Source organism: Cetorhinus maximus, chromosome 12, assembly GCF_964194155.1.
Source record: "Cetorhinus maximus chromosome 12, sCetMax3.hap1.1, whole genome shotgun sequence".
Lineage (NCBI taxonomy): Eukaryota > Metazoa > Chordata > Chondrichthyes > Lamniformes > Cetorhinidae > Cetorhinus > Cetorhinus maximus.
In genome coordinates, this window is record NC_135890.1 from 81,435,255 (window position 1) to 81,458,235 (window position 22,981).

The 22,981-nt window shown below is 45.5% G+C and overlaps 1 protein-coding gene across 2 annotated transcripts in view; it reads right to left on the reverse strand.

The window, feature by feature from the left end:
• Positions 1 to 22,981, reverse strand: part of znrf3 (zinc and ring finger 3) — a 262,802-nt gene that overhangs the window by 125,385 nt on the left and 114,436 nt on the right. For both annotated transcript variants that reach the window (XM_078554010.1, XM_078554011.1), the window contains exon 2: positions 13,614 to 13,739. In XM_078554010.1, coding sequence (XP_078410136.1) covers positions 13,614 to 13,739 — 126 coding nt within the window. The remainder of the gene's footprint in view (positions 1 to 13,613; positions 13,740 to 22,981) is intronic.

Sequence of the window (22,981 nt, forward strand, 5' to 3'; positions counted from 1 at the left end):
ATTCAAATGGCAAGCGACAGGAAGGTGGGGATCATGCTTACAGACTGGGCAAAGGTGTTCCGCAAAGCGGTCACCCAGTCTGCGTTTGGTCCCCCAGATGTAGAGGAGACCACATTGGGAGGAGTGGATGCAGTAGACCAAATTGAAGGAGGTGCAAGTGAAGCGCTGCTTCACCTGAAAGGAGTGTTTGGGGCCTTGGATGGTGAGGAGGGAGGGGGTAAAGGGGCAGGTGTCACACCCTCCTGTGATTGCATGGGAAAGTGCCAAGGGAAGGGCATTAGATGTTGGGGGTGATAGAGGAGTGGACCAGGGTTTAAGGGTTAAAGTAGTTGCTCGCACTGGCAGCTGGAAGTGGGGACTGGTGCTGGGACCATTGTTCACCATATACATAAACGATTACAACTTCAAAATTTGCTGATGACACAAAATTGGGGCTTATAGTTCATACAGGAGGACTATGACAAATACATTAAGTCATTAATAAACTTGCAGAATGGGCATGCAATTGGTAAATGAACTTCAATATAGAGAAGTGCAAGTTAATACATTTTTGTAGAAAGAATAACCCTTGGAAGATTACTGTTTAAATGGAATAGTGGAACACAGGGATCTGGGCGTATAAATTCACAGATCACTAAAAGTAGTGATGTGGCTTAATAAGGCCATAAAAGAGCAAACAAAGCACTGGGTTTTATTTCTGGAGGGACAGAGTTGAAAACCAGACCAGTCATGTTAAACTTTTAAAGACCACCTTGAAATACAGTCCTGGTCTCCATAGTATATAAAGGATAAAGAAGCATTGGGGAAGGTGCAAAATAGATGTACAAAAATTATATCAGAACTGAAAACACATATCTGTTAGGAAGAACTGACCAGGCAGAAACTGACTCCCTGTTCAACAATACAATTGTAGACTCATATTTTCATGGGCTGAAATACTGCTGCTTCATGGAGCCTGGGTTTGTTTATATTATGGAAACAGCGGATTCCAATTGCATCCAATGTTTGTCACTGACTGAACTCCCATAGTATAAAAGCACCCATGACCACCATAGTAGTATCAGATTGCCAACTAGTACAGGCTTCATAGTGTAACATGGGGAAAGGGAGCAAGGGGGCAAACCAGCTTTTTTTTTAAACAACCTTCCAAATTCTCTGCAACCTCCAATTCGGGCTTCTTCGATTTTCCCAATTTCCTTTGCTCCACCATGGGCAGCTGTGCCTTCAGTTGCCTGTGTCCTAAGCTCTAGAACTCCCTCTCTAAACCTCTCCGCCTCTTTCCTCCTTTAAGACACTCAGCAAAATTGACCTCTTTAGCTTTTGGTCATCGGTCCCAATAACTATCTCATGTGGCTCGGTGCCAAATTTTGTTTGATAATGCTCCTGTGAAGCACTTCCAGGTGTTTTACTACGTTAAAGGTGCTGTATAAATGCATGTTGTTGTTGTGGTAGTAGAGCCATCAAGTGTGAAGCTATTTGCATTGGCTGTTTGGCCTTCACTCTGAACAGTTTCTTAACCACCAGTGCAGTTAAGTCAACTCCCTTGGTTTCCATGGTGATTTTTAATCTGGAACACTTACCAAGGTAGAGATGTTCTGGGTTTAGAACCGAGAGTACATGGTGGAGAGATAAACCCACAGAGACAGTCATGTACTGGTCTGCCCCTCACTTTCGTAATCTATATTAATCTGCCTAAAAATACAAAGCTCTAGGTAGAACTTGCCAGCCAGAAAGGTTTTGTCCACAGGGTAGTACGTGATCTACCAATTAACAGTGATTGATGTGACTCTCTGATGCCTTGCCTGCTCACTGACAAACACATAAATCCCCTAGAGCTTTAAATAACATCCTTACAGCTGTCTGTGACAATATAAATTGATGTGGGAAAACCTGGGGAAGACCCCCCATTGTCACGTCCCACCCCACATCCTGAGACCCTCAGTCTCCATGGGCTACAAATTACACCAGCAACATCTGCCTCGGCACAGAGTGCAGCTGTTAACAAAGGGTATAACCGCTAGCTACTGGCTGCAGTTTGGTAGCATCTAAAGGCACCACCAGCAGCAATGCAATGGCTGGGAAAATGGCCCAGTTAAAACAATTCATCAGCAACTGGAAATGCACCACAGGAATGGACCATGCCGTTGAGTATTGATGGGCCCAACATTTCAATGGTCTACAGTTTATGTAAATTCTCCATTTACAAAGCCATAGTTTGAATATTGTGTTGAGTTCTGGGCAGCATACAACAACAACTTGCATTTGTATAGGACCTTTAGCGTAGTAAAACGTCCCAAGGTTTCTCGCAGCAGCATCATCAAACATAATTTGACACCGCATAAAGAGATATCTGGATAGGTGACCAAAACCTTTGTCGAAGAGGTGAGTTTTTGGAAATGGCTTAAAGGAGGGGAGAATTTTAGAGGGGTTGAGAAGCTGAGAGAGGCAATGCTTGAAGAAGATGCCAAGGCCATGGGGAGTGCAGGCATGTCTCTTTAAGATGATGTTAGAAATGAGAGGCATTAGTCATGAAGAGGGACTTAAATAAACTCAAACTTTTTTCAGTAAAACGAAGACAATCTTCTAGATGGAGGTATTCAAAATTATATTAGGTTTTGATGAGGTAAATTGGGAAAAAAAAACCTGTTTCACAACTTGGTAAATCAATCGCTAGATAGTGTGAATTTAAGGTCATTGCTAAAAGAACAAAGGGAGAGATTAAGAGAAATTGTGCCATGCTGAGTTTTGTTAAGACATGGGTTTGATGGGCTGAGTAACCTCCTTGCTGCTTTAATAATCTGTGAAACCACAACACCATTATGATGACTGATATTGGCAAGTTCTATCAAACGCCACACAATGCTAGTCTCACAGTGGAAATGCACCTCCTGCCATTGTGTAAATGGAGCTCACAAGCAAATGAAGAAGTGCACATATAAAGCCACTTCAAGGTTCTTATATCCTCGGGCCTCTCTAGAACGCTGGTCCACCAATATAGATAAGGGACCAAGAAACAGGAGCCTGGTCTAGAACGAGGCAAAGGGGAAGAATGCTCATCCACAGCTGAATCTATCCAGCTTTCCCCGAACTTCTGCAATAACTTCAAAAGATCAGCTGAAACCTTGGAGAAACAGATTACACAGCCATTTGCGACATTTTGAAGGAATCCACTGAAGAGATGAGGCAACCTTGGAAATTTTACCTCTACATTAACAATATCTTTGAATAAAAAGTTTGCCCAACATGATGCTGTGAATTGTAATTTTGTATCTTCCATTTCAATTGGAGATGATGTAAGTTGAATTATCCAACCCTTCCTCGTATCTGACTATGCCTGGGTCCGGAAGGATGTGAGGCTTTGGACATTCAGTGCAGTGCATTTCTCTTAAGCACCTATACACCTAGAGCTTTTTGCGTTATTTATAGCAACTAAACCACAGAGCTAACCGCAGTTTCCTGAACCAGATTCACTGCAGTCTGCATTCCATTCTGGGAAATCTTGTCAGTATAATTTCTCCAAGTTTTTCTCCATGACCAGCAACTACCAAGTTCAATATTTTACCTGACATCTGGTCTTGTTCAACTTGTCTCCAAATCGACAAAGTTCCTCGCACAATGGTATTTGTTAACAAGACGGGAGGCATGACCGAAATCCAAGGAGCGGCTGATCAGCATTTTAGGTGTCTTTCTCACATTGATACCAAGAACAACTCTTGGATCACACACTTGCCCACAAAGTACAATCTAGAGGTTTTTAAGATGTCTGTTTAAGCGGCTGTGTGAGGTACAACAGCCTAGGAGTATAGGACAATGTGGATATTCAGCCCCCTCGAGCCTCCTCTGCTACTCAATGAGCTCATGGCTGATCAGTGCCTCAACTCCATTTATTCTGAACACCCTTACCTGCAGCAGTAATGTCTGCAGATTTATATACTTGGTGCAGTTGTGGCCCTTGTATTGTGATTTTGCATAGAAAATTCTGGTAAAATGCCAATTTTTTTTTTGAGCGGATTCAAGAGACAAAAAATTGCTTCTCCTAATTAGAATACATCATCAAAGTCTGGTTTGCAAACTCAAATCATATTGGTGTGCTTTCTAGATATATAAAGCTTCCAGCTGATTGAAATGATGTGCCAATACTGCCACAGTAAATGTAATGATAAGCAGCTGTCTTGTCATGGTTTAATGAAAATCTCACAGAAACATAGAAAATAGGAGCAGGAGTAGGTCATTCGGCCCTTTGATATGATCAAGGCTGATCCTCTATCTCAACGCCACACTCCCGCTCTCTCCCCATACCCATGGAAGCCCTTAGAGTCCAGGAATCTATCTATTTCCTTCTTAAATATATTCAGTGCCTTGGCCTCCATAGCTTTCTGTGGTAGAGAATTCCACATGTTCACCACCTCTGAGTTTTGAAATTTCTCCTCATATCGGTTCCAAATGGCCTACCCCCTATCCTGAGACTGTGACTCCTTGTTCCAGACCCCCAGGCAGAGGAAACAGCATCCCTGTATCTAGTCTGTCCTGCCCTGTCGGAGTTTTATACATTTCAATCAGATCCCTTCTCATTCTTCTAAACTCCAGTGAATACAGGCCTAATCGACCCAATCTCTCCTCATACGACAATCCTGCCATCCCAGGAATCAGTCTGGTGAACCTTCACTCCAGCCCCTCCAAGACAAGTATATCCTTTCTTAGGTAAGGAGACCAAAACTGCACACAATACTCCAGGTGTGGTCTCACCAAGGCCCTGTACAGCTGCAGTAAGACATCCTTGCTCCTGTACTGAAATCCTCTTGCAATGAAGGCCAATGTACTATCTGCCTTCCTAACTGCTTGCTGTACCTGCATGCTTGCTTTCAGTGATTGATGTACCGAAGTGGATAACTTCACACTTTCCACGTTGTACTGATCTGTCATGTATTTACCCACTCACTCAGCTTATCTAAATCTCCCTGTTTCATCCCTCATATGTTTAATATCTCAGGATAAATACTTGCCCCCATGGTCTCCTCCCGTTCTGGTAATTCAGGTTAAAGATATCCTGGCAAAACACGGAGTTCTCCAGGCACCCTAGCTAACCTTCCTCCCTTAATCAACGCCACGTCACATTTTGTCTCATGTTCAACTCTGCCTACACAACAGCAGTCAGTGCCCTTCTCAATGACATGATACAGCGATTAAAAAAAAAAGGTTTTTCTTTTTCACCACCAGTATGATAAAGTTGGAGGTCATTCTAACTTGGATGATATTGTAAAACAAGCGGCACTGATTCAATCACCCATTAATACACATCTCTCGATTTATCACTCCCAATTATCATTTCCATCGGAGAAACCAGGAGAGGTATATTACAGATGGCTTTGATTTTGCCTGTATTACACCATAATTGAAAAGTCAAAATTAGTCAGTGGCTAGTCTAATCTGTTTCTCTCTCCACAGATGCTGCCAGACCTGCTGAGTACAGCTTTTATCTCAGCTTCAATAGCAAATGAGGCAGCTTTAGACAATGGCCAGGTGGTCTGTGGGAACTAGAAGCAACTTCCCTCACTCCTTTCTATTAAATACATTTCTCCAATGACAGTGGAGTGCCTTAGGGAATGAAACTTGACATTTTTCTCCCTCTAGAAGGCACTGAGAGCTCAACACATCTGAGGTTATCGGTACACGAGGGCATCATGCCAGTCTGATTCCTCAAGTACATGGCAAGCTGTGGTCCAGCCACAACTGGTAACTTATTCAATTAAAGTAGCTTGAGATTCAGAGTTTCACAGCCATCCTTTGTATCCCAGTGAAAGACAAAGTAATAATTTAAATCCGTTGAACTGCAAATATACACAAGAGGCAGGTGTTTGATGTGCTTGAATATCAGTAATGAAATAAATATCTACTCATCGCCTTTCCATTACTGCATCTGATGACAGACAAGCACAATGCCAATTTGAGGAAAAAACAGTTCGTAATAAAGGCACCGCACTCTTTTACATATTGAACCTAACATTCTTTGCATCTGTCTATTCCTGCATGGTATCCGGGCACAGTTTGCAAATAAAAACCTTTTAGTATGCATCATTAGGCCATATTAATCCTTCACAGTGCATATGGACCCCTCAAGTGTTGAAAAACGCCCCCATTCTCAATCAGCTAACATCTGCCACCAAAAATACTTTCCAAAGAGCAAATAAAGATGCATGATGAATGAAAGATGTCAAGGCCACTCATATGTAGCTCTAAAACAAGTGATGACTCCAAGCTCCCCCAGTGGGTCAGAAGGCATACAGGCAGCTTTTGTGAATGGAAATATAAAAATTCATGATTAGCCCAAGTTTGATCCCTACCATGTATGGGTTAATCTCAGTTCAAGTTCTATCACTGGGCCCAGTGCACCTACACTAGTGAAGACCAGAAAAAAAATATTAGCCCAAGTTTGTGTGATTTGGGGCATTTGCTTAAACAAAGGCTTAATATGGACTGGGCCAGGATTGGGTTTCAAGAATGTCCATTAGGGAAAGGCGGTAATATTGGCTCAAGGAACTGTCATGGACCATGGCACAGTTAGGTTTGGTTGACTGGCAGGATGGGAACACAGCTGGTAACTGAGGAATGCCAAAACACCTATTCTAAGGCCGAGCTGGGAACACAACACACTAGTAGGGTGGGATTTTAATGCACTATTCCCGATGCTGGAGCAGGAAGTGGGCGCCACTTCCATTCTCTTGCTTTTTTCTGGTTGACATGCGACTGCAATTAAAAATTAAAGTGCCAGCAGCGTGCATGGGCGACACATGTGATCGCGCAGCAAGGGGATGCATTTCAGTGGCGAAACCTGCCATCAGCTGACAATGCCACAAGCACAGGTGGACTATAAAATGAGCCACCCAGACAAACAGGGAGGCTCTGCATCACAGCCACAACTTTCCTGCCCAACTCCATTGCTGTTAGAATAAAACTCATTGAGAGCACAATTTTTCGAAATTTAAATTTCACTTGTAAATATTTCACATTATATTGGTTTCACTTTATTCATGTATGCATCATCATTATTGGTTGAAACTAGCTTAGTCAGAGAGCTCAATGTACTGGCACGCCTCATGGTTGGCATGCATTGATGGTTACAGGGCAGTTAGGGACATTTTCCTTATTGTGGAAGAAACAATGTTGTGTTTCTGCACTCACTCACTATTGACTGTTCACGTTAGTGTCCAGTGTTGTACTTGGCACTCTGTGGGATGTGGCTGAGCTTGCAGGCTCAGCTGGCCCTCCCTTCTAAGCACTGTACCGGAGACTGTTCGAGATCACTCTCAGTGGGGATAATTGACATGTTGAAGGTGAATTCAAAGCCCTGAGAGCTCTAGCCAACACCCTGAGATTGACCCACATGTAGACAGTACTGACATCACTCCTAATTTTCTTACCTTGACTGACTGTTCCCACCACACCCATGACGTCAGGATCTTCCCTAGTGCACTCCTCCATCCTCTTAGACTCCACCTTCTGTCCTCCCTTGGATCACTCTTCCACTCCTTCATGCCCGTGACTTCATTCCACCCGACATCCCACCTCCACCACTGAATTGCCCTTGCAGACCCTGAGCCTCCATACAAGCTGCCATTTTCCTGCTCTCCTCCCTTGTGCCTCAGAGTTCAACAAGGAAAATCACTGACCTCAGGCACAAATGCACAAAGCCAACCTGCATGCCACCTTTAAAATGAACATGAACCGGGTGCCACGAGTGTCTTGTACACCGCTGACTTTATCATGAAGGTGGGACATAATTTAAAAAGTTTTAATATAATGAGTATTCATGTAACTATATTACAAGGAGGAACTTGTCATGGGATGGAGTGAGGCCCAGTGTGCCACTGTGTCATCGCTACATTTGAACCCGCTGTCAGGAAAGCGAAATTTCAGCTCCCGTTTAACTAAGTCACTCCATTCACCATGTTTCCCGCTCTTGTAGTCCACATTAAATCCCCCACCACCGCAGACCGAACCTGGAGGCCAAAGATGGGTGAGAAAGCTTTATGGGAGGTAAATGGGCACAGTTCTCCAAAGGCTGCACTGGCCGATCACAAATTACATGGCTCCGACACTGGTAATGAAATGTGACTTTGATACAAGTTCTCAGCCCGCTTCCCAGAAATAGCAACCTCAAATGCTTTTTACAACCCCTGGAGAATGAGGCCAATGAAATCAGAGATGGATTTATGAACTTAAAATAAGAAGATAGGCCCAGTTAGATCATGATTTTTTAAAATATATATGTACAATATATATAAATATCTATGATATATCCATATATATGTATATACTTTGTGCCAAGCAAAAGCTAAATAATGATTGACAACTTGGTACTGTAATGATATGAGGGGCTCTGCTTGAGACTCAAGAGCAGATGTTGGAAGAGACTTTACTATATTGTGCAGATTGAGCAAATGGTAATTACCTTCAGATTACTGTATGATGAAGGATAGGTTTTGTAACGGGGATTTATAAGGCCCTCAAATTTGCCTCGATAATATGTTTCACACCGATCTTCCTGTTCTTGTTGTCCATATAAGCCGATATATTAGGAGGGGATGAAGAGCCCTGAAAACTTAATTTCTTTCCTCAGAGCTGAAGAGATTTGTGGTTCATCTGTTTCAGTCTGCCTGGTATTGTACATGTTCCATTGCACATTGCTGAAGTATTTGCTTGAAAAACTATCTCTCCCCACTTCTACAGCTTTCACTGTGGCCTGACATTAGTCTAGCTATTTTTCCCACACCCACTGCCTCCCATTTGCTCTTCTCCTGTGTGCATGGATTCTGACTCATACTAGGATATAGTGTTGCGAGGAGCAACGGCCATCCCATTCTATGCCTACTTAGCCATTTTCCATATGTTGTCCTGTTTTTGTAGGCAATTCAACCAAAAGAAAAAATGCAGCTGAGAGTGATTCATGGAGACAGCCTCCCGGTAACAGTCTGGTGTACTATAGGAACCAGAGGTTCCCTGACCCACAGAAGGGGCCGCAGGCAGGAATGCCAGCACCTCGCCATTCCAATAATCCTCCAGGAGGGACTTCAGCCCTCAGTCAGCTTGAACTTCTTTCATTTGAAATTTATCTGTTCAAGACATCGAACGTCCTTGACCTGCCTCAGCAGTGCCCACCCGCTGAGGCTTCAAAGTGCTAGCCCTCTGATTGGGCAGGTAGCATGTAGAGCCCACCCGCTGTCCTTAGTTGGACAACAGGTCCTAAGGCAGCCAGTTAGGAGGTTGCCTCCAGTTAACTTGACGAGCGGGTCCTCCTGCTAGCTAGTGCGGGCTTGGGAGGCCCATTTGGTCCCGAAATCAGAGCCTTGGTGAGACCACATCTGGAATACTGTGTACAGTTTTGGTCTCCTTATTTGAAAAAGGATACAAGTGCGTTAGAAGCAGATCAGAGAAGGTTCACTCGACTCATTCCTGGGATAAAGGGCTTATCTCATGAAGAAAGGTTGAAAAATTTGGGCCTATTACTATTGGAGTTTAGAAGAATGAGAAGTGATCTTATTGAAATAAATAAGATCCTCGGGGGTCTTGACATGGTGAATATCGGTGGGGGTTGTTTCCCCTTGTGGGGGAGTCTAAAACTAGGGGATACAGTTTAAGAATAAGAGGTCTCCCTTTTAAGGCAGAAATGAGGTGAAACTTTTTTCTGTCAGAGGGTCGTTCGTCTGTGGAATTCTCTTCCCCAGAAAGCAGTGGAGGCTGGGTCATTGAATTTATTCAAGATAAATTTTTGATAGATAAGGGAGTCAAGGGTTCTGGGGGCAAACAGGAAAGTGGAGTTGAGGCCACAATCAGATCAGCCATGATCTTACCAAATGGCGGAGCAGACTTGAGGGGCTGAATGGCCTATTCCTGCTTCTAAGTCCTATGTCCCCATATATTCCTATGTTCCAAAGTCCATGGGAAAAGTCAGTCCCAAATGCCAAATCTTGGATCTTTTTTTGGTGTAGGTGGCAGACTGGAGCACCAGCTTTGTGCCATGGGGCATTTGGGTGCAGGATTGGGTCTACAATCTCTTGATCACAGAGCCTACAATCCCCACTGTCCAACACTGTCCAAACCTGGCCATGCCATTGTGGGAGGTGCCAAGTGTTGATGAGGCCTTTCCACTGCAAGAGACAGAAGGCAGTTCAAACCCTAAAATGCGCACATTTACTACAAATGTCATCAATAAAAGATTGGTTACAGTGTGGGTCACAAATAAATAGTAAATGAGTTAAATGTACATCAGAAAAGAGGAAAGCTCCCTAAGCTCACTCCATCATCCCTACAACCACCCCCCCCCACCCCCAACCATGGCTTATTTTGTAAATGCACTGTATAATGTACTTCTGAGGCCTAAAGAATTGGAAGCTCAAAAGTTTTGTCTCAGTCCAATGCACCGCAGCACTACTGATCCATGCATGGCTGGATGGATGTTTGGTCCCAGTCCTTGCCATAGTCAGTGGCTCTGAATTGGAATAGAAGTCACACTACTACAATTGGTCTCAGTGTGTCTACTCAGCATCACTACTATGCTTTCATCCATCAAGCGCCCCCAGTCATGGATGAGTGCAGCTCCAACAACACTCAAGAAGTTTGACACCATCCAGGACAAAGCAGACTGCTTGATTGGCACACCATCCATAAACATTCACTCCCTCCACCACCGACACATAGTAGCAGTAGTGTGTACCATCTACAAGATGCACTACATAAACTCACCAAGGCTCCTTAGACAGCACCTTCCAAACCCACAACCACCACCATCGAGAAGGACAAGTGCCGCAGATGGATGGAAACACCACCACCTGGAAGTTCTCCTCCAAGCCACTCACCATCCTGACTTGGAAATATATCGCCGTTCCTTCACTGTTGCTGGGTCAAAATCCTGGAACTCCCTCCCTAACAACACTATGAGTGTACCTACACCACATGGACTGCAGCGGTTCAAGAAGGCAGCTCACCGCCACCTTCTCAAGGGCAATTAGGGATGAGTATTAAATGCTGCCCCAGCCAGCGAGGCCCACATCCCGTAACTGAATAAAAAAAGTTCTCAGCCTGTCTTTCAGATGAGATATTAAATTGAGATCCCATTTGCTCTCTAAGGTGGATGTAGAATACTTCAAAGAAAAGCAGGCGGTGCACAGTCTCAGGATAAGGGGCTGATTATTTAGGACAGAGATGAGGAGAAATTATTTCACTCAAAGGTTTGTGAATTTTTTGAATTCTCCTCCCTAGAAGTTTCCGGATGCTCCATTGTTTTTTAAGGCTGGGTTAGGCAGATTTTTGGTTTCTCGGGGAATTAAGGGGTATGGGGAGTGGGCGGAAAAGTGGAGTTGAAGCCCAAGATCAGCAAGATGGTATTGAATGGTGAAGCAGGCTCGAGGCGGCTGTATGGTCTACTATTACTCCTATTTCTTATGTTCTATTGCTCCAGTGAGTTCTCCCTGGTGTCCTAGCCAATATTTATCATTCAACCCACATCATTAAAAAGATTTCTGGTCATTATCAGCTTGCTGTGTTCGAATTGGCAGCCATGTTTCCAATGTCACAACAATGACCAGATTCAGAAGTACCTCATTGGCTGTGAAACACTTTGTGACGCCCTGAGGTTGTGACAGACGCTATATAAATGCAAGCTCTTTCTTTCTCTTCCCTGACAATATTTCCTCTCCCCTCCTGGCAATGTTGACTCTCAGTTAGAGAACGGTCCTACAGGTGGCAGCCACCGTCCAACGCCTCACCCAAGCAAGCACGGCAAGTGTCAGCTAACAACCTGACTACAGGTGCCATCGCAGTGGACCTCAACCCTGGGCCCTTTAGATGTCAACACACGCACCTCCAGCTGGAGTCACTTGCTACCGATCAGGACTGAGGCATTTTCACATTACAACTCATGATATTTTATGGGGAGTTCTGAGGAACATGACACTTCTTGGCCAGGGTTTTACAGCCACTCCGCGGTGTGTCTCCCCCCAGCGGATGCGGCGAGTCATTTAAATCTCCATTCAGTTCGGCGGGACTGTAATATCCCGCCGGGCAGGAGGGGCCGTAAAATCCTGGCCCTTATAACACTCACATACTTGCTGGTCAAGGCATTGACAAGGGTAGAGTGCATTTGGGATTTGCACATCAGTGTGGCGCATACAATATATGGATTTGGCTGCATCTTGGCGCTTTGAAGGTGAACACTGGGAGTATTTCGGGGGAACCTGTGTACGTTTACTGCAAGGCGAATTCACAAACAGAAGACAGAACGAATACTGTCTCCTTGAATTTATTTTGTTGAAGTTCAAACAAATTGAAATGCAGGGATTAAGATTCTTTGAAGTCTGTCAGTTTACAGAGTACAGCTGAATTGGGGCTGCACTTTAATTGAATCTGAATGTTACCAAGCTCTGTGTAATGGACAATCAACATGGTTTTAATTCAGACCGATTCTCCCACTCTCTACATGATTTGCATACAAATTCCTCCTGACTGGCCCTTTAGGCACTTAGCATTTATTCAGGTTAGAAACACGGAGATTACATTTCTACATTGCACAAATAGATTTTTTTCACAGCCATTTTATTCTACTTCATAAGCAACAAGCAATCTTTAAGCAATAATATTCAATATTCTTAAAAGACATTTTCTATTCACAGAACTGCAATTCTATTGGATGAAACGTTTATAAACTTAGTGGCACATGAGTTCCTCAGGCAGACTTTCCAGGTTTTAACCAGGGAGCTGGGAATAACAAAAGGTTGTGAAGTAAAATGTAGAACTTTAGGAAGTTTGCCTGGCAAAAATGTAAGATGGCCTTGTTAACAGAGCTTCACTCTATGTGGGGGGCACTCTCTTACCAGCAGGCCCAGCCCACAGCTTGGCCAACGTACATCACGTACATCAGCAGCCAGGTTCATCACAATCCTGAGATTACCCAGTCCTTGTGAATCGCACCGCCAGGGTTTCTCCTGAGGAAGGGTTGTGCAGAAAAAGTGGGATGGACAAAAATTGAAGGACAGGACAAAACGGGAGAGAAGTTGAATATATAGATGTCCCAGGGCCCTGCACTGAGGTCCACCCTTAGATATACTGCTGGTGGCAGAAATCTTTACGACTAGAATTTATCAGGCACGTGTCACACCTTTTTTTTTGAAGATTTGGCAAAAAAAGTAATTAAAATGACACCAAGGACATCCTACCCTTCTAACAGATCAATATTCTGAGATGCACATCCCAGTTTCAGGTTTCATTCCTGGAGGTTTCATCACATGATCTCCAACCTTTAACCGGATCAAACAACCTTTAATCCCAGCTCCAATATTTTTTTATAACCGAAAAAGACATTAAAAACAGCATTATTTATTATCAATCTTCAATTCCTGGAGACTCCAGACGAGTCCTGGAAGGTCGGCAACCCTAGGATCCCAGTAAAGCTATAAACAGCATCCAAAGTTAATAAGCCACTGGGCTAAATTTTAAGCTAAAGTGATAGCTGCTGTTAATCCATTTTTGTTTAGTTTCATGATCCATGGGAATTTCAGCACAGGAAGTATATGTAGGCCGGGCCTGAAGACTCAGGCTTCACCCAGTGTTTCCTGCCTTACCTTGCCCAGGACAGTGAGACATGGTTTGGGGTCCAGTTCTGGTTGCTCCAGCTTCACCACTCCCACCCATCCGTACTCGTACAGGTCCTCCTCATCATTGTTGTTGCATAGTCCCAACGGGTGCATCTGGAAGAGTCAAAATCAAAAGAGGTTAATTGCTACAAGATTATATTCACTTCATTATTTTTCTGAGTAAGTTTTGTAACTTCATTTAAGCATTATAAGCAGACTAAACAACAGTATTAAGCGACTTAAACAGATTCCACACCATTCTGAACGCAAGGCTCCCAGTTCCTATAAAAACCAGAATTCTGTGCTCATCCTATTACATAATACAGATGTTATGTGATATTGTTATAATTTAGAAAGGGTTGCCCATTTACGACAGGAGGAATTTCTCCCGTCAGAGTTGTAAATCTTTGGAATTCTCTATCCCAGAGAGCAGTGAAGGCTGAGCCACTGAATATATTCAAGGCTGAGATGGACAGATTTTTGAACTATAGGCGAGTCAAAGGTTTTGCACAGCAGGCAGGAAAATAGACTAGAGGCCAAGGTCAGATCAACCATGGTCTTATTGAATGGCAGAGCAGGCTCGAGGGCTCATAATGTCTACGCCTGCTCTTATTTGTTCTGTTCTTATGTTCTTATACATATACCCTTCGTTTAACACCAGCAAACTTCAATGCAACACATCCCTCTTCCTCTCCCTACCCTTCAAAATGTCATTTGTCTCAGTAGGCGTCACTCCTTGAACAGATTAGAGGAAGTCAATAGTTATTACTCCAATCCGATTTCCATGGCTGCCCATTTTGTAATGCCAGTTCACTGCAGTTGGTGGTGGTGGCAAAGATAGGGTCATTTTTATGGTTGGTAGCATGAATACACTTTGCTTACTGCGGACCCACCCATATAATATTATCACAGTGCAGTGAAATCAGAGCAGCTACTATTCCAAAGGGATACAGCACCCATAAGCAGTGCCTCTTCAGAGAGAGAATTGGAATGTTGTCTACCTCATTTACTCTCCACCCACACCTCCAGTTAGCCCATACATTAACTTGCTTTCATATCAAAAATCATGGAAAGATCAAGTTATTCATCACCCCATAATTGAGAACTGCAGACAGATAAAAGGCTTTGAAAACAGGATGCACTAGAAAAACATGGCTAAAATGTAGGGGGGTTGGAGGAGGGGCTACAGGGAGGACAGGAAGAGATAAATATAATCTACAACAAATTCCTATCATAGTAGCTGCTTGATGGGATTTAAAATCCCTGAAACTATTTGGTCGGATGGTGCGAAATTTTAGTTTGGATCGAGTCAGAAGTAACCAAGTTCATCAGTGCAGCAGCAGAGACTGTCCAAGGTCAAATGGCAAAGGTCATTTGATGAATGGGTCAGCAGATGTGCAGGAAAAGACTTCCCCACCCATCCTCCCTCCCAAAAATCACATACTGATTAATGAATAACATCCCAGGGCACATTATTCCTTCCCTCCCCCACACCATTCAAGGTTGCTTGTGGGGGCCATGTTCTTGCTGTCAGGGAGAACTGGCTGTTTTTGATGACAGCGAACACAGAATTACAAAGTGAGATGGACAATCTGTCCAAGGTTAAATGAATACCGCAAAAATTCCAACCAGCTGGACAACTGTATAATGTTTCTGAGGTCACTGTGAAGACATCTCACTTTTTAAAGTCCAATGATGGTTTCTTGAAAATAGATGCAAGATCTCCAGACGATATAAAACAATCTTCCCTCCTCTCCAATCATCACCCTTTTCCTGAAAGCACCACTTTATCGCTGAGGTACAGTTCCATAATTGTAAGTCTTTAACTGGCCATTCTTCATTTGCAAGCCCAGACAGTGAGTGTTTAACAATGAGCAGCATTACCGCCTGAGCACAGCCCCGTCTTCACCACTAATCTTTACACATGAGCAATTTCCAACGGGGTCACTAGGGTAACAGTCCTGAGTTAAGATCCAAGTTGCTTCTGCCCCAATCCCCAACCCCCCAACCTCCACCGGAGCCGTGATGCCAATTACAACCTGAACATGGTCGGTATGAGTTGGATCCACACTTTATGCAGGGATCATAGTCTGAGGACACGAGGTAGACCATTTAGGACTGAGATGAGGAGAAATTTCTTCACCCAGAGAGTGGTGAACCTGTGGAATTCGTTACCACAGAAAGCAGTTGAGACTAAAACATTGTATGTTTTCATGAAGGAGTTAGATATAGCTCTTGGGGCGAAAGGGATCAAAGGGTACGGGGAGAAAGCAGGAGCAGGCTATTGAGTTGGATGATCAGCCATGATCATAATGAATGGCGGAGCAGGCTCGAAGGGCTGAATGGCCTACTCCTGCTCCTAGTTTCTATGTTTCTATGTTTATCAACTGATCTCGCAGGGGAGCTTTCTCATTCGTTTTCCATTCCAGGCCTAAACCCGTGGCGAAGCCCTGGACATCAACTTCTTTGTCGTGAACCCACCGTGGAAGGAGGAGATGGCCCGGCGATCCCTGCAACCTCCGGCCCTCAGACTCAGTGGTGCTTCCCTCGATGTGCTGCTCAATGCAGTGGAGGCCAGGAGGGTGCCTGCATGCCAAGGTTGGAATGAGGAGGCTGAGCCATGTGACCAACCCTGCGTGGGAGGAAGCCGCCAGTGCCCACGGCCTCCACTGGAGGACTGCCCTGAGTTGCTGGAAACGAGTGGATGACCTCATCTGCGCCCCCAGGGTAAGTGAATCCTCAACTGCTCACATTCACCTCATGGGGACATGGGCCTCAGTGGCAAGGGCACTGTCCGTGTGGCCCATGCATAAAAGAGCTACTCAACATGAAAAGGTGATGTCTCATAACCCTACTGCAGTCCTTCTAGTCTGCAGGCGGAGAGACCACAGTGGGCCCCTGACCCTTCCACACAGAGAGCTCAAATACTATCTGGAGCGACAGTGGGGAAGGGGCTTAGGCATTGAGGGAACCAACATGAATCGCTAATGACATGTCTCTGTGAGCCTCATCCTTCTATGTTGGAGTTCTGGAGGGGGCTGTCCCAGAATCTTTGTGAACAACCTGTAGTGCAGCAATCACATGACACTCAATCCAGTGGGTTATTTGTAAGACTGGAAGCATGAGAAAGATACCTGAAACCCAATTCCTCTCAGCCCCATCTTCTCTCTTTGCGCAGGAAAAGTTACGGCACAACAGGAAAGAGAGAGAGAGAGAGGGAGAGATGGGGGGAAGGGGAAAGATGGGAGGGGGCTCTCCTGACCTGAAGAACTTGACCAGCTTCGAGGAGCGAGGAGCCAAGCTGGCAGGGCAGGAACCGGACCGAGCTGGTGCAGGTGTAGAGTTCGGTGGGCGGCCTCCATCCAGTAAGGATGTAGTCACATAGAAACCTAAGGGTCCTGCGTTCCTCCATGTTGGAGGGAACTCATGCAGTCACTCGTTCTCTCTTCTCTCACTTACAGGTGCCAGCAGGAAGAGGGGAAGGCTAGAAGAAAAAGCAGCCCTGTCCAGCAGTACCTTTAGCTCACAGAGGACCGAGGACATTGGGGAGGAGGAAGAGAGTGCACCTGGAGTCACTGCAGCCTCCAACAGCCCAGAGACACACACCTTGGTGGGTACTATATCTAGTTTAGGGAGGCTCACACATTCTGGTGGTCACCACGTGGACACGTGTCCGCAGCAGGAGGAGGCAGGGTCAGCCAAGCTCACCAGAACTCGGAGCACTGCTGGGGAAGAGGCATCTGCAACATCCGAGTCGGATGATGAGCCTCTGGGATGGGCCCTGCACAAGTTGCTGGAGATGCTGCAAGAGGCAGGGGAACATCAGGCAGAGGTGGTGGAGGCCCTCAACACAGAGGCACATGTGGCGGAGGAGTCCGTCCGCCTGCTCTCTGATGAAGTGGTTCTGACCTGTGCGCACATGGAGGTCTCCACGGGTGGGATGGCCTCGTCCAGTCCTAGAACCTTGTCCAGCAGAACACCCAGTTTCTGTCAGAGGTGCAGGCAGGCCTGCAATCCATCGCTGCATCCATGGGTGGGATCTTGCTTGGGCTACGTGAGAGGGAGAGGGGGGCACTTCAACCTCCCTCCAGGTGCCCCTTCTCCTCAAGGAGTCAGGCAGGGGCCCTCGGACACCCAAAGGAAGGAGGAGTGGCTATTGGACATCCCCGGGATCTCCACTCAGGACTTCCTGAGGGTGTCCAGCCCTTCAGAATCCCCATTGCCTGTGACTCCTTCAGCTTCGTCCTCTGTGACCGCAGAGGGAGCAGCTGCCCCACAGCAGCAGAGCCAAGGTAAGCCGGGGCCCTCCAGGCCTCGGGTCTCCAGAGGACGCCCACCAAGGGTAAACAGGGTAAATAGGCTGCCTCCACTCCTGCTGTGGATGTCGGGGGAGCACCTGGAATAAGTGAGAGGGAATGAAAGATTAAGAAGTTATGATTTCACATGTGGTTGCACAGGTGCACTCTAATTGTTAATGGTCTCACAGTTTTGTAAACAGACTACACTTGCACCACCCCAGGCTGGGGTTATGTGTCCCGGAATCATGCATGTGCAGGGGGTAAAGATCTTTGCCAGGGCCCTTGCAGGCCATGTGCAGGAAAAGCCTCCTGCACACACTGAGCCTTTACCCTTCACGCGTTCACCTGTTGAAACACCTTAACATTGTCAGTGCTACGTGCTGGGCTACCCCTTCAGTTATCCAGTTGAGCTGACCTGCCGCTCCGCCTACCCCCGCTGACCCAACTCCCATGCAGCATCTCGAGATCGCCACCTCGAGGCTCTGGATAGTTGCGAGCGGCCATGGTGTGTGTGACTTTTCAGGTAGAGTCCAACACCTTCCAACCTCCCCCATTTCCCACATCCTCCTACCCCCCTCAATAACCATTGACTCTCCTGGTGTGAGATTTGACCTCCCCACAGTCACCTTACAACTCTCCCGCATCACTCTTTGTCTCACGCAGGTGAATGTCCATGTCCCTTACCTTCCTGAGGAGCCCACCCCCATGACAATAGACATGTCCCCTCCACCCCCTCATCCTGCCCAGAATCCAGTATTACTTCCGTGTCCCCTCCAACAACCCTCAGCATCTCTTCACCGGTCATAGCGGGACCCTCGCCCTCCCACCTTACCGACTCCCACTGCCCCCTTTAACCCTCACCATCCTGTCCTATCAACAATTTCCTCAGTATGCCTGCCCACCCCCTCGCCCCCTCCCCGGCACTCATCAGTTGATACCACTGACCCCACCTTTTGAACCCCTTTCCCCTCTTCACCCCCATGCCCACATACCCAACCCTCCCACCCGTTCTCTACCATGGCCCTTCCCACCCTCCTGCTCCATAAACCACTTCATCCATTCTGTGACCTCCACAACATTTCTCTCTTTCCCCTACCACTCTTAGCCTCCGCTGGCTCCCACCCACTCTAGTCCTCCACACCCACCCACTTCTTCGTTCCTCTCCCCCCCAACTAATTTCCCTTCCAGCACAGTGCAGCACCGCCCAACACTACCTCATGCAGCTGAACACCAGCAGCATGACGATCCACACCCTGGAAGCTCCTGCTGTGCAAAGATCCACATGGGTAATGGCCCACCCACCCACTGCTGCACGTGGTGTTCCAGGGTCCCCGGTCTCTGGAGGCCTCCATCTCCCACTCTCCACAAGCTGCCCCAGGCCTTCTTCTAGGTGGGTCCCGACATGTCCATGCCACGTTGGTCCGGACATGTTCCCAACCAGCGTGATATCCTGCTGGTGGTGTGGATAATTGAACAGGGGGGTGGGGGTGTGCAATTCGGGGTCGGGGCTTCATCTGCATTAACGGGATGCAAAATGGCTTCACGCCGGCCTCTGGCGGGAATGGCGACCCGCCATGACGGGTGGGAGGCGCATGTGCCTGTCGTCATCTCATGGTGGCGTGAAATTGAGTTTTCACCTCCCGCCGCATTGTCGTCCACTCCACCATTACACCTGTCACTGTTGGGACTGGGAAACCCCGGTGTTGGTTTTGGGTACTCACTCCCAAAAGCAAAGCTATAGTACTCAGTGGCCTCAGGATTTGACAGGGCAGGGCTTTCTTGTCAAAGATGCCCCAGATTCCAAACTGCTTAACCGGGAATTTATGTCCCAGGGGACACTTGTCATTATAAGCAAAGAAGAAGTGAAGGACTTCTCTCCACATTCTACAACCAGCTTGAGTAAGCAGCCCATGGCCTCTCAAACAGAACCTCATTGATTCAAATAGCTACCTCATCGATATCAAGTAATTATAGACGCAGATAAATGATACATTCATACACACATTCTATTCATACATACACAGATGACTCAATGACTTAGCCTTGGCTCAGTTGGTAGCACTCTCACCTCTGGCTCAGAAGGCTTAGGGATTCAAGCCCCACTCCAAAGCCTTGAGCACAAACCATAGGTTGACACCCAGTGCAGTCAGGAAGGAGTGCTACACTGTCAGAGGTGCCATTTTTCAGATTGGACAGTAAACCAAGACTCCATCTGCACTCTAGCATGGATATAAAAGATCCAATGCCACTATTTAGATTAGAACAAGAACACGGATGTTCACCTCGATGTCCAAGCTAACATTTACCCTTCAGCCAACATTACTAAAATAGATTATATGGTCTTTATTATACATTGCTGTTTGTGAGAGCTTGCTGTGTGCAAATAGGCTACCTCATTTTCTACATTATCACAGTGACTACAATTCAAAAAGAACTTCAATGGCTGTAAAGTATCTTGGGGATCCTGAGCTCATGAAAGGTGCAGTGTGATTTGCATGTCTTCCTTGCACTGGTGTTGAAACCAGACACAATTAACAATATGTACAGTAGGGGGGGGAAAGATCACATTGAAACCCCATTGAAACCTTTAATATTACACTTCTACAGGATTCTTAATTCAGCAACTCAAACTGTTAGTGCTGCGGTGTTACCAAGGACAGACTTGTAACCTTCACTACTTCACGCTAAACACGCTCACTCTAGACTCAACACCCAGATTCAGAAAGACAAAACTCCGCGCTGAGCGGCTGAGTCTTTCCTTCATAGTGCGAATAGTGACCATTGCACAAGGCCACCGCTGCACTATTCCAGAGCGCCAGCGGCAACACTGCGTGGCGTCTAAAAAAAAGCACCACATGGAAACCGGATGGAGCACAATAAAAAAAGAACACTGCCTTTTTTTGGCTGCTGTAATTATGTTTATCTTTGTGGTAAACTTCATGGAATTTGTTGACAACACAGACATGCACTACAGTACATGAAAGGACGAATGATTTTCTGATAGTTATTAAATATGGCTTATGAAGTCAGACAAAGGGGATACTGTCTATTTAACCACAGAATGTAACAATACTGCAGCCACCTCTAATAATGCTTGGCCTTGGTCACAAAGCAGGGGTTTGTGTGAGCTGGTTGGATTACAGCATTGGTCAACAGCCTCACTTATTAAACCTGCCCTAATGGTCCCCCTCAAAAATGTTTTGGGACAATGATTCAGTTTTGTTTTAGTTGCCTTAAAGCCTAAACATTTTGATGGACTGCTCCAGTGTACTTTAGTTGGTCTATGTTAGAACAACCTGATGGATAATACCCACCATGCCACTATTTCAAATAAGGGAGCTCTCCCGAGTGTCCTGGTCAATATTTATCCCTCAATCAACATCATTTAGCTCTGAAGAGTCATGCAGACTCAAAACGTTAACTCTGTTTCTCTCTCCACAGATAGCGAGTTTTCCCTTCATTTTCTGTCTTTATTTCAGATTTCCAGCATCCGCAGTATTTTGCTTTTATTTCATTACAACAGATGATGTGGTCATTATTACAGTACAGTGCTGCTTGTGGAAACTTGCTGTGTGCAAACTAGCAGCCGCATTTGGCTCAAGTAGAGCATAAAGGCCGGTATGGACTGGTTGGGCCGAATAGCCTATTTCTGTGCCATATATTCCATGTGATCCTATGTATTTTCTACACTTCGACAGTGATTGCACTTCAAAAGGGCTTTGGGACACCCTGAGGTCATAAAAGGTGCTATATAAATGTAAAGTCTTTTTTCTTTATTTAAATGAGGCATGGAACATCCTCCTCTTGTGTAACCTTGCTTAATTACACAAATTAAGCCTCTTTTAAAATGTTGCATTTATGGCCACGGTATTGGGAGTCTTGAATCCAATGCCTGTTGAACGGACAAATTCTTAAAAACCACAAATTGCACATCAAATCAGTTCAGGTAAAAACAGTTTAAAACAATGAACGTTTTTCCAGTTGAAAATAAACATGTACAGCTGCTTGAGTGAAACCTCAACAAATCACAGGCTGAAGCAATCTGCTGGTTGCCACTGGTGAATCCCAAAGGCACGAGAAACAGAGAAGCCGCTGCTCAGTTAAAGATCCACTCCAAATCTGCCACCTTCTCATTAGCAGAAGGGCAAATTTCCTCCACCTACCCCACCAACCCACCCCTTCTCCTGTCTTCCTGAGGATGGGATGGACTCATCCCGAGGTATGGATTCCACACATTACCCAAAGTGCTCAGTCTTCAGAGAGACTATGTGATTTGATTGTTTTCTCTGTTACAGCTGAGCAGATATCCAAGGGCCTTGGGCCTTCTCAGGCCTGTATCTGGGTTGAGCACAAGTCAGCGAGTGGGTGGTCAGTTGTTCTTGCAGGGAGCCAGCATGAAAACAATGGGCCAAATGGCCTCTTTGTGTGCTATAGCTATTCTATGATTCCATGTAAGTTTATGAGCTGGAGGACTTGATGACTGTATGAAGAACGTTCATTTTAAGATACAACCTGTCCTACATTTACCCACTTTAGAGATGTTAGTCCAATTGCTTGCTATATTTGAGTTTTTCACTGGTCACGGTGTCACATTGTGAGGTCACATGGTCAGTGAGCACTGCACAATGATTGGATCTAGGAATTCCTGCATAGTCAAGAGCCATATTCTTCATTCAATATTTTGGAAACCATGCTTACCTGTTCAAATGCCTATAATAATTAAAGTGACAGCCATTTGGATTTTAAACTGCAACAGAAACAAACTGCTTGCTTTTAAACAATAGCTACATTACCTTTGAAAGAAAATGTAATAAATAATAGAAAAGGGCTATTTTCAGGGTTATGGGGAAAGAGCAGGGGACTAATTGAACACTTCTTACAAAGAGCTGGCGCAGGCACGATGGACCTAATGGCTTCCATCTGCACTGTAAACTTCTATAATTCTTTTATGACTTCAGGATGTCTAAGGCAATTCATTGCAATCATTTCTTTGTAGCCAAGCAGGGCAGACAATTTGCACACAGCAAAGTCTCACAAACAGCAAAGAGATAAATGACC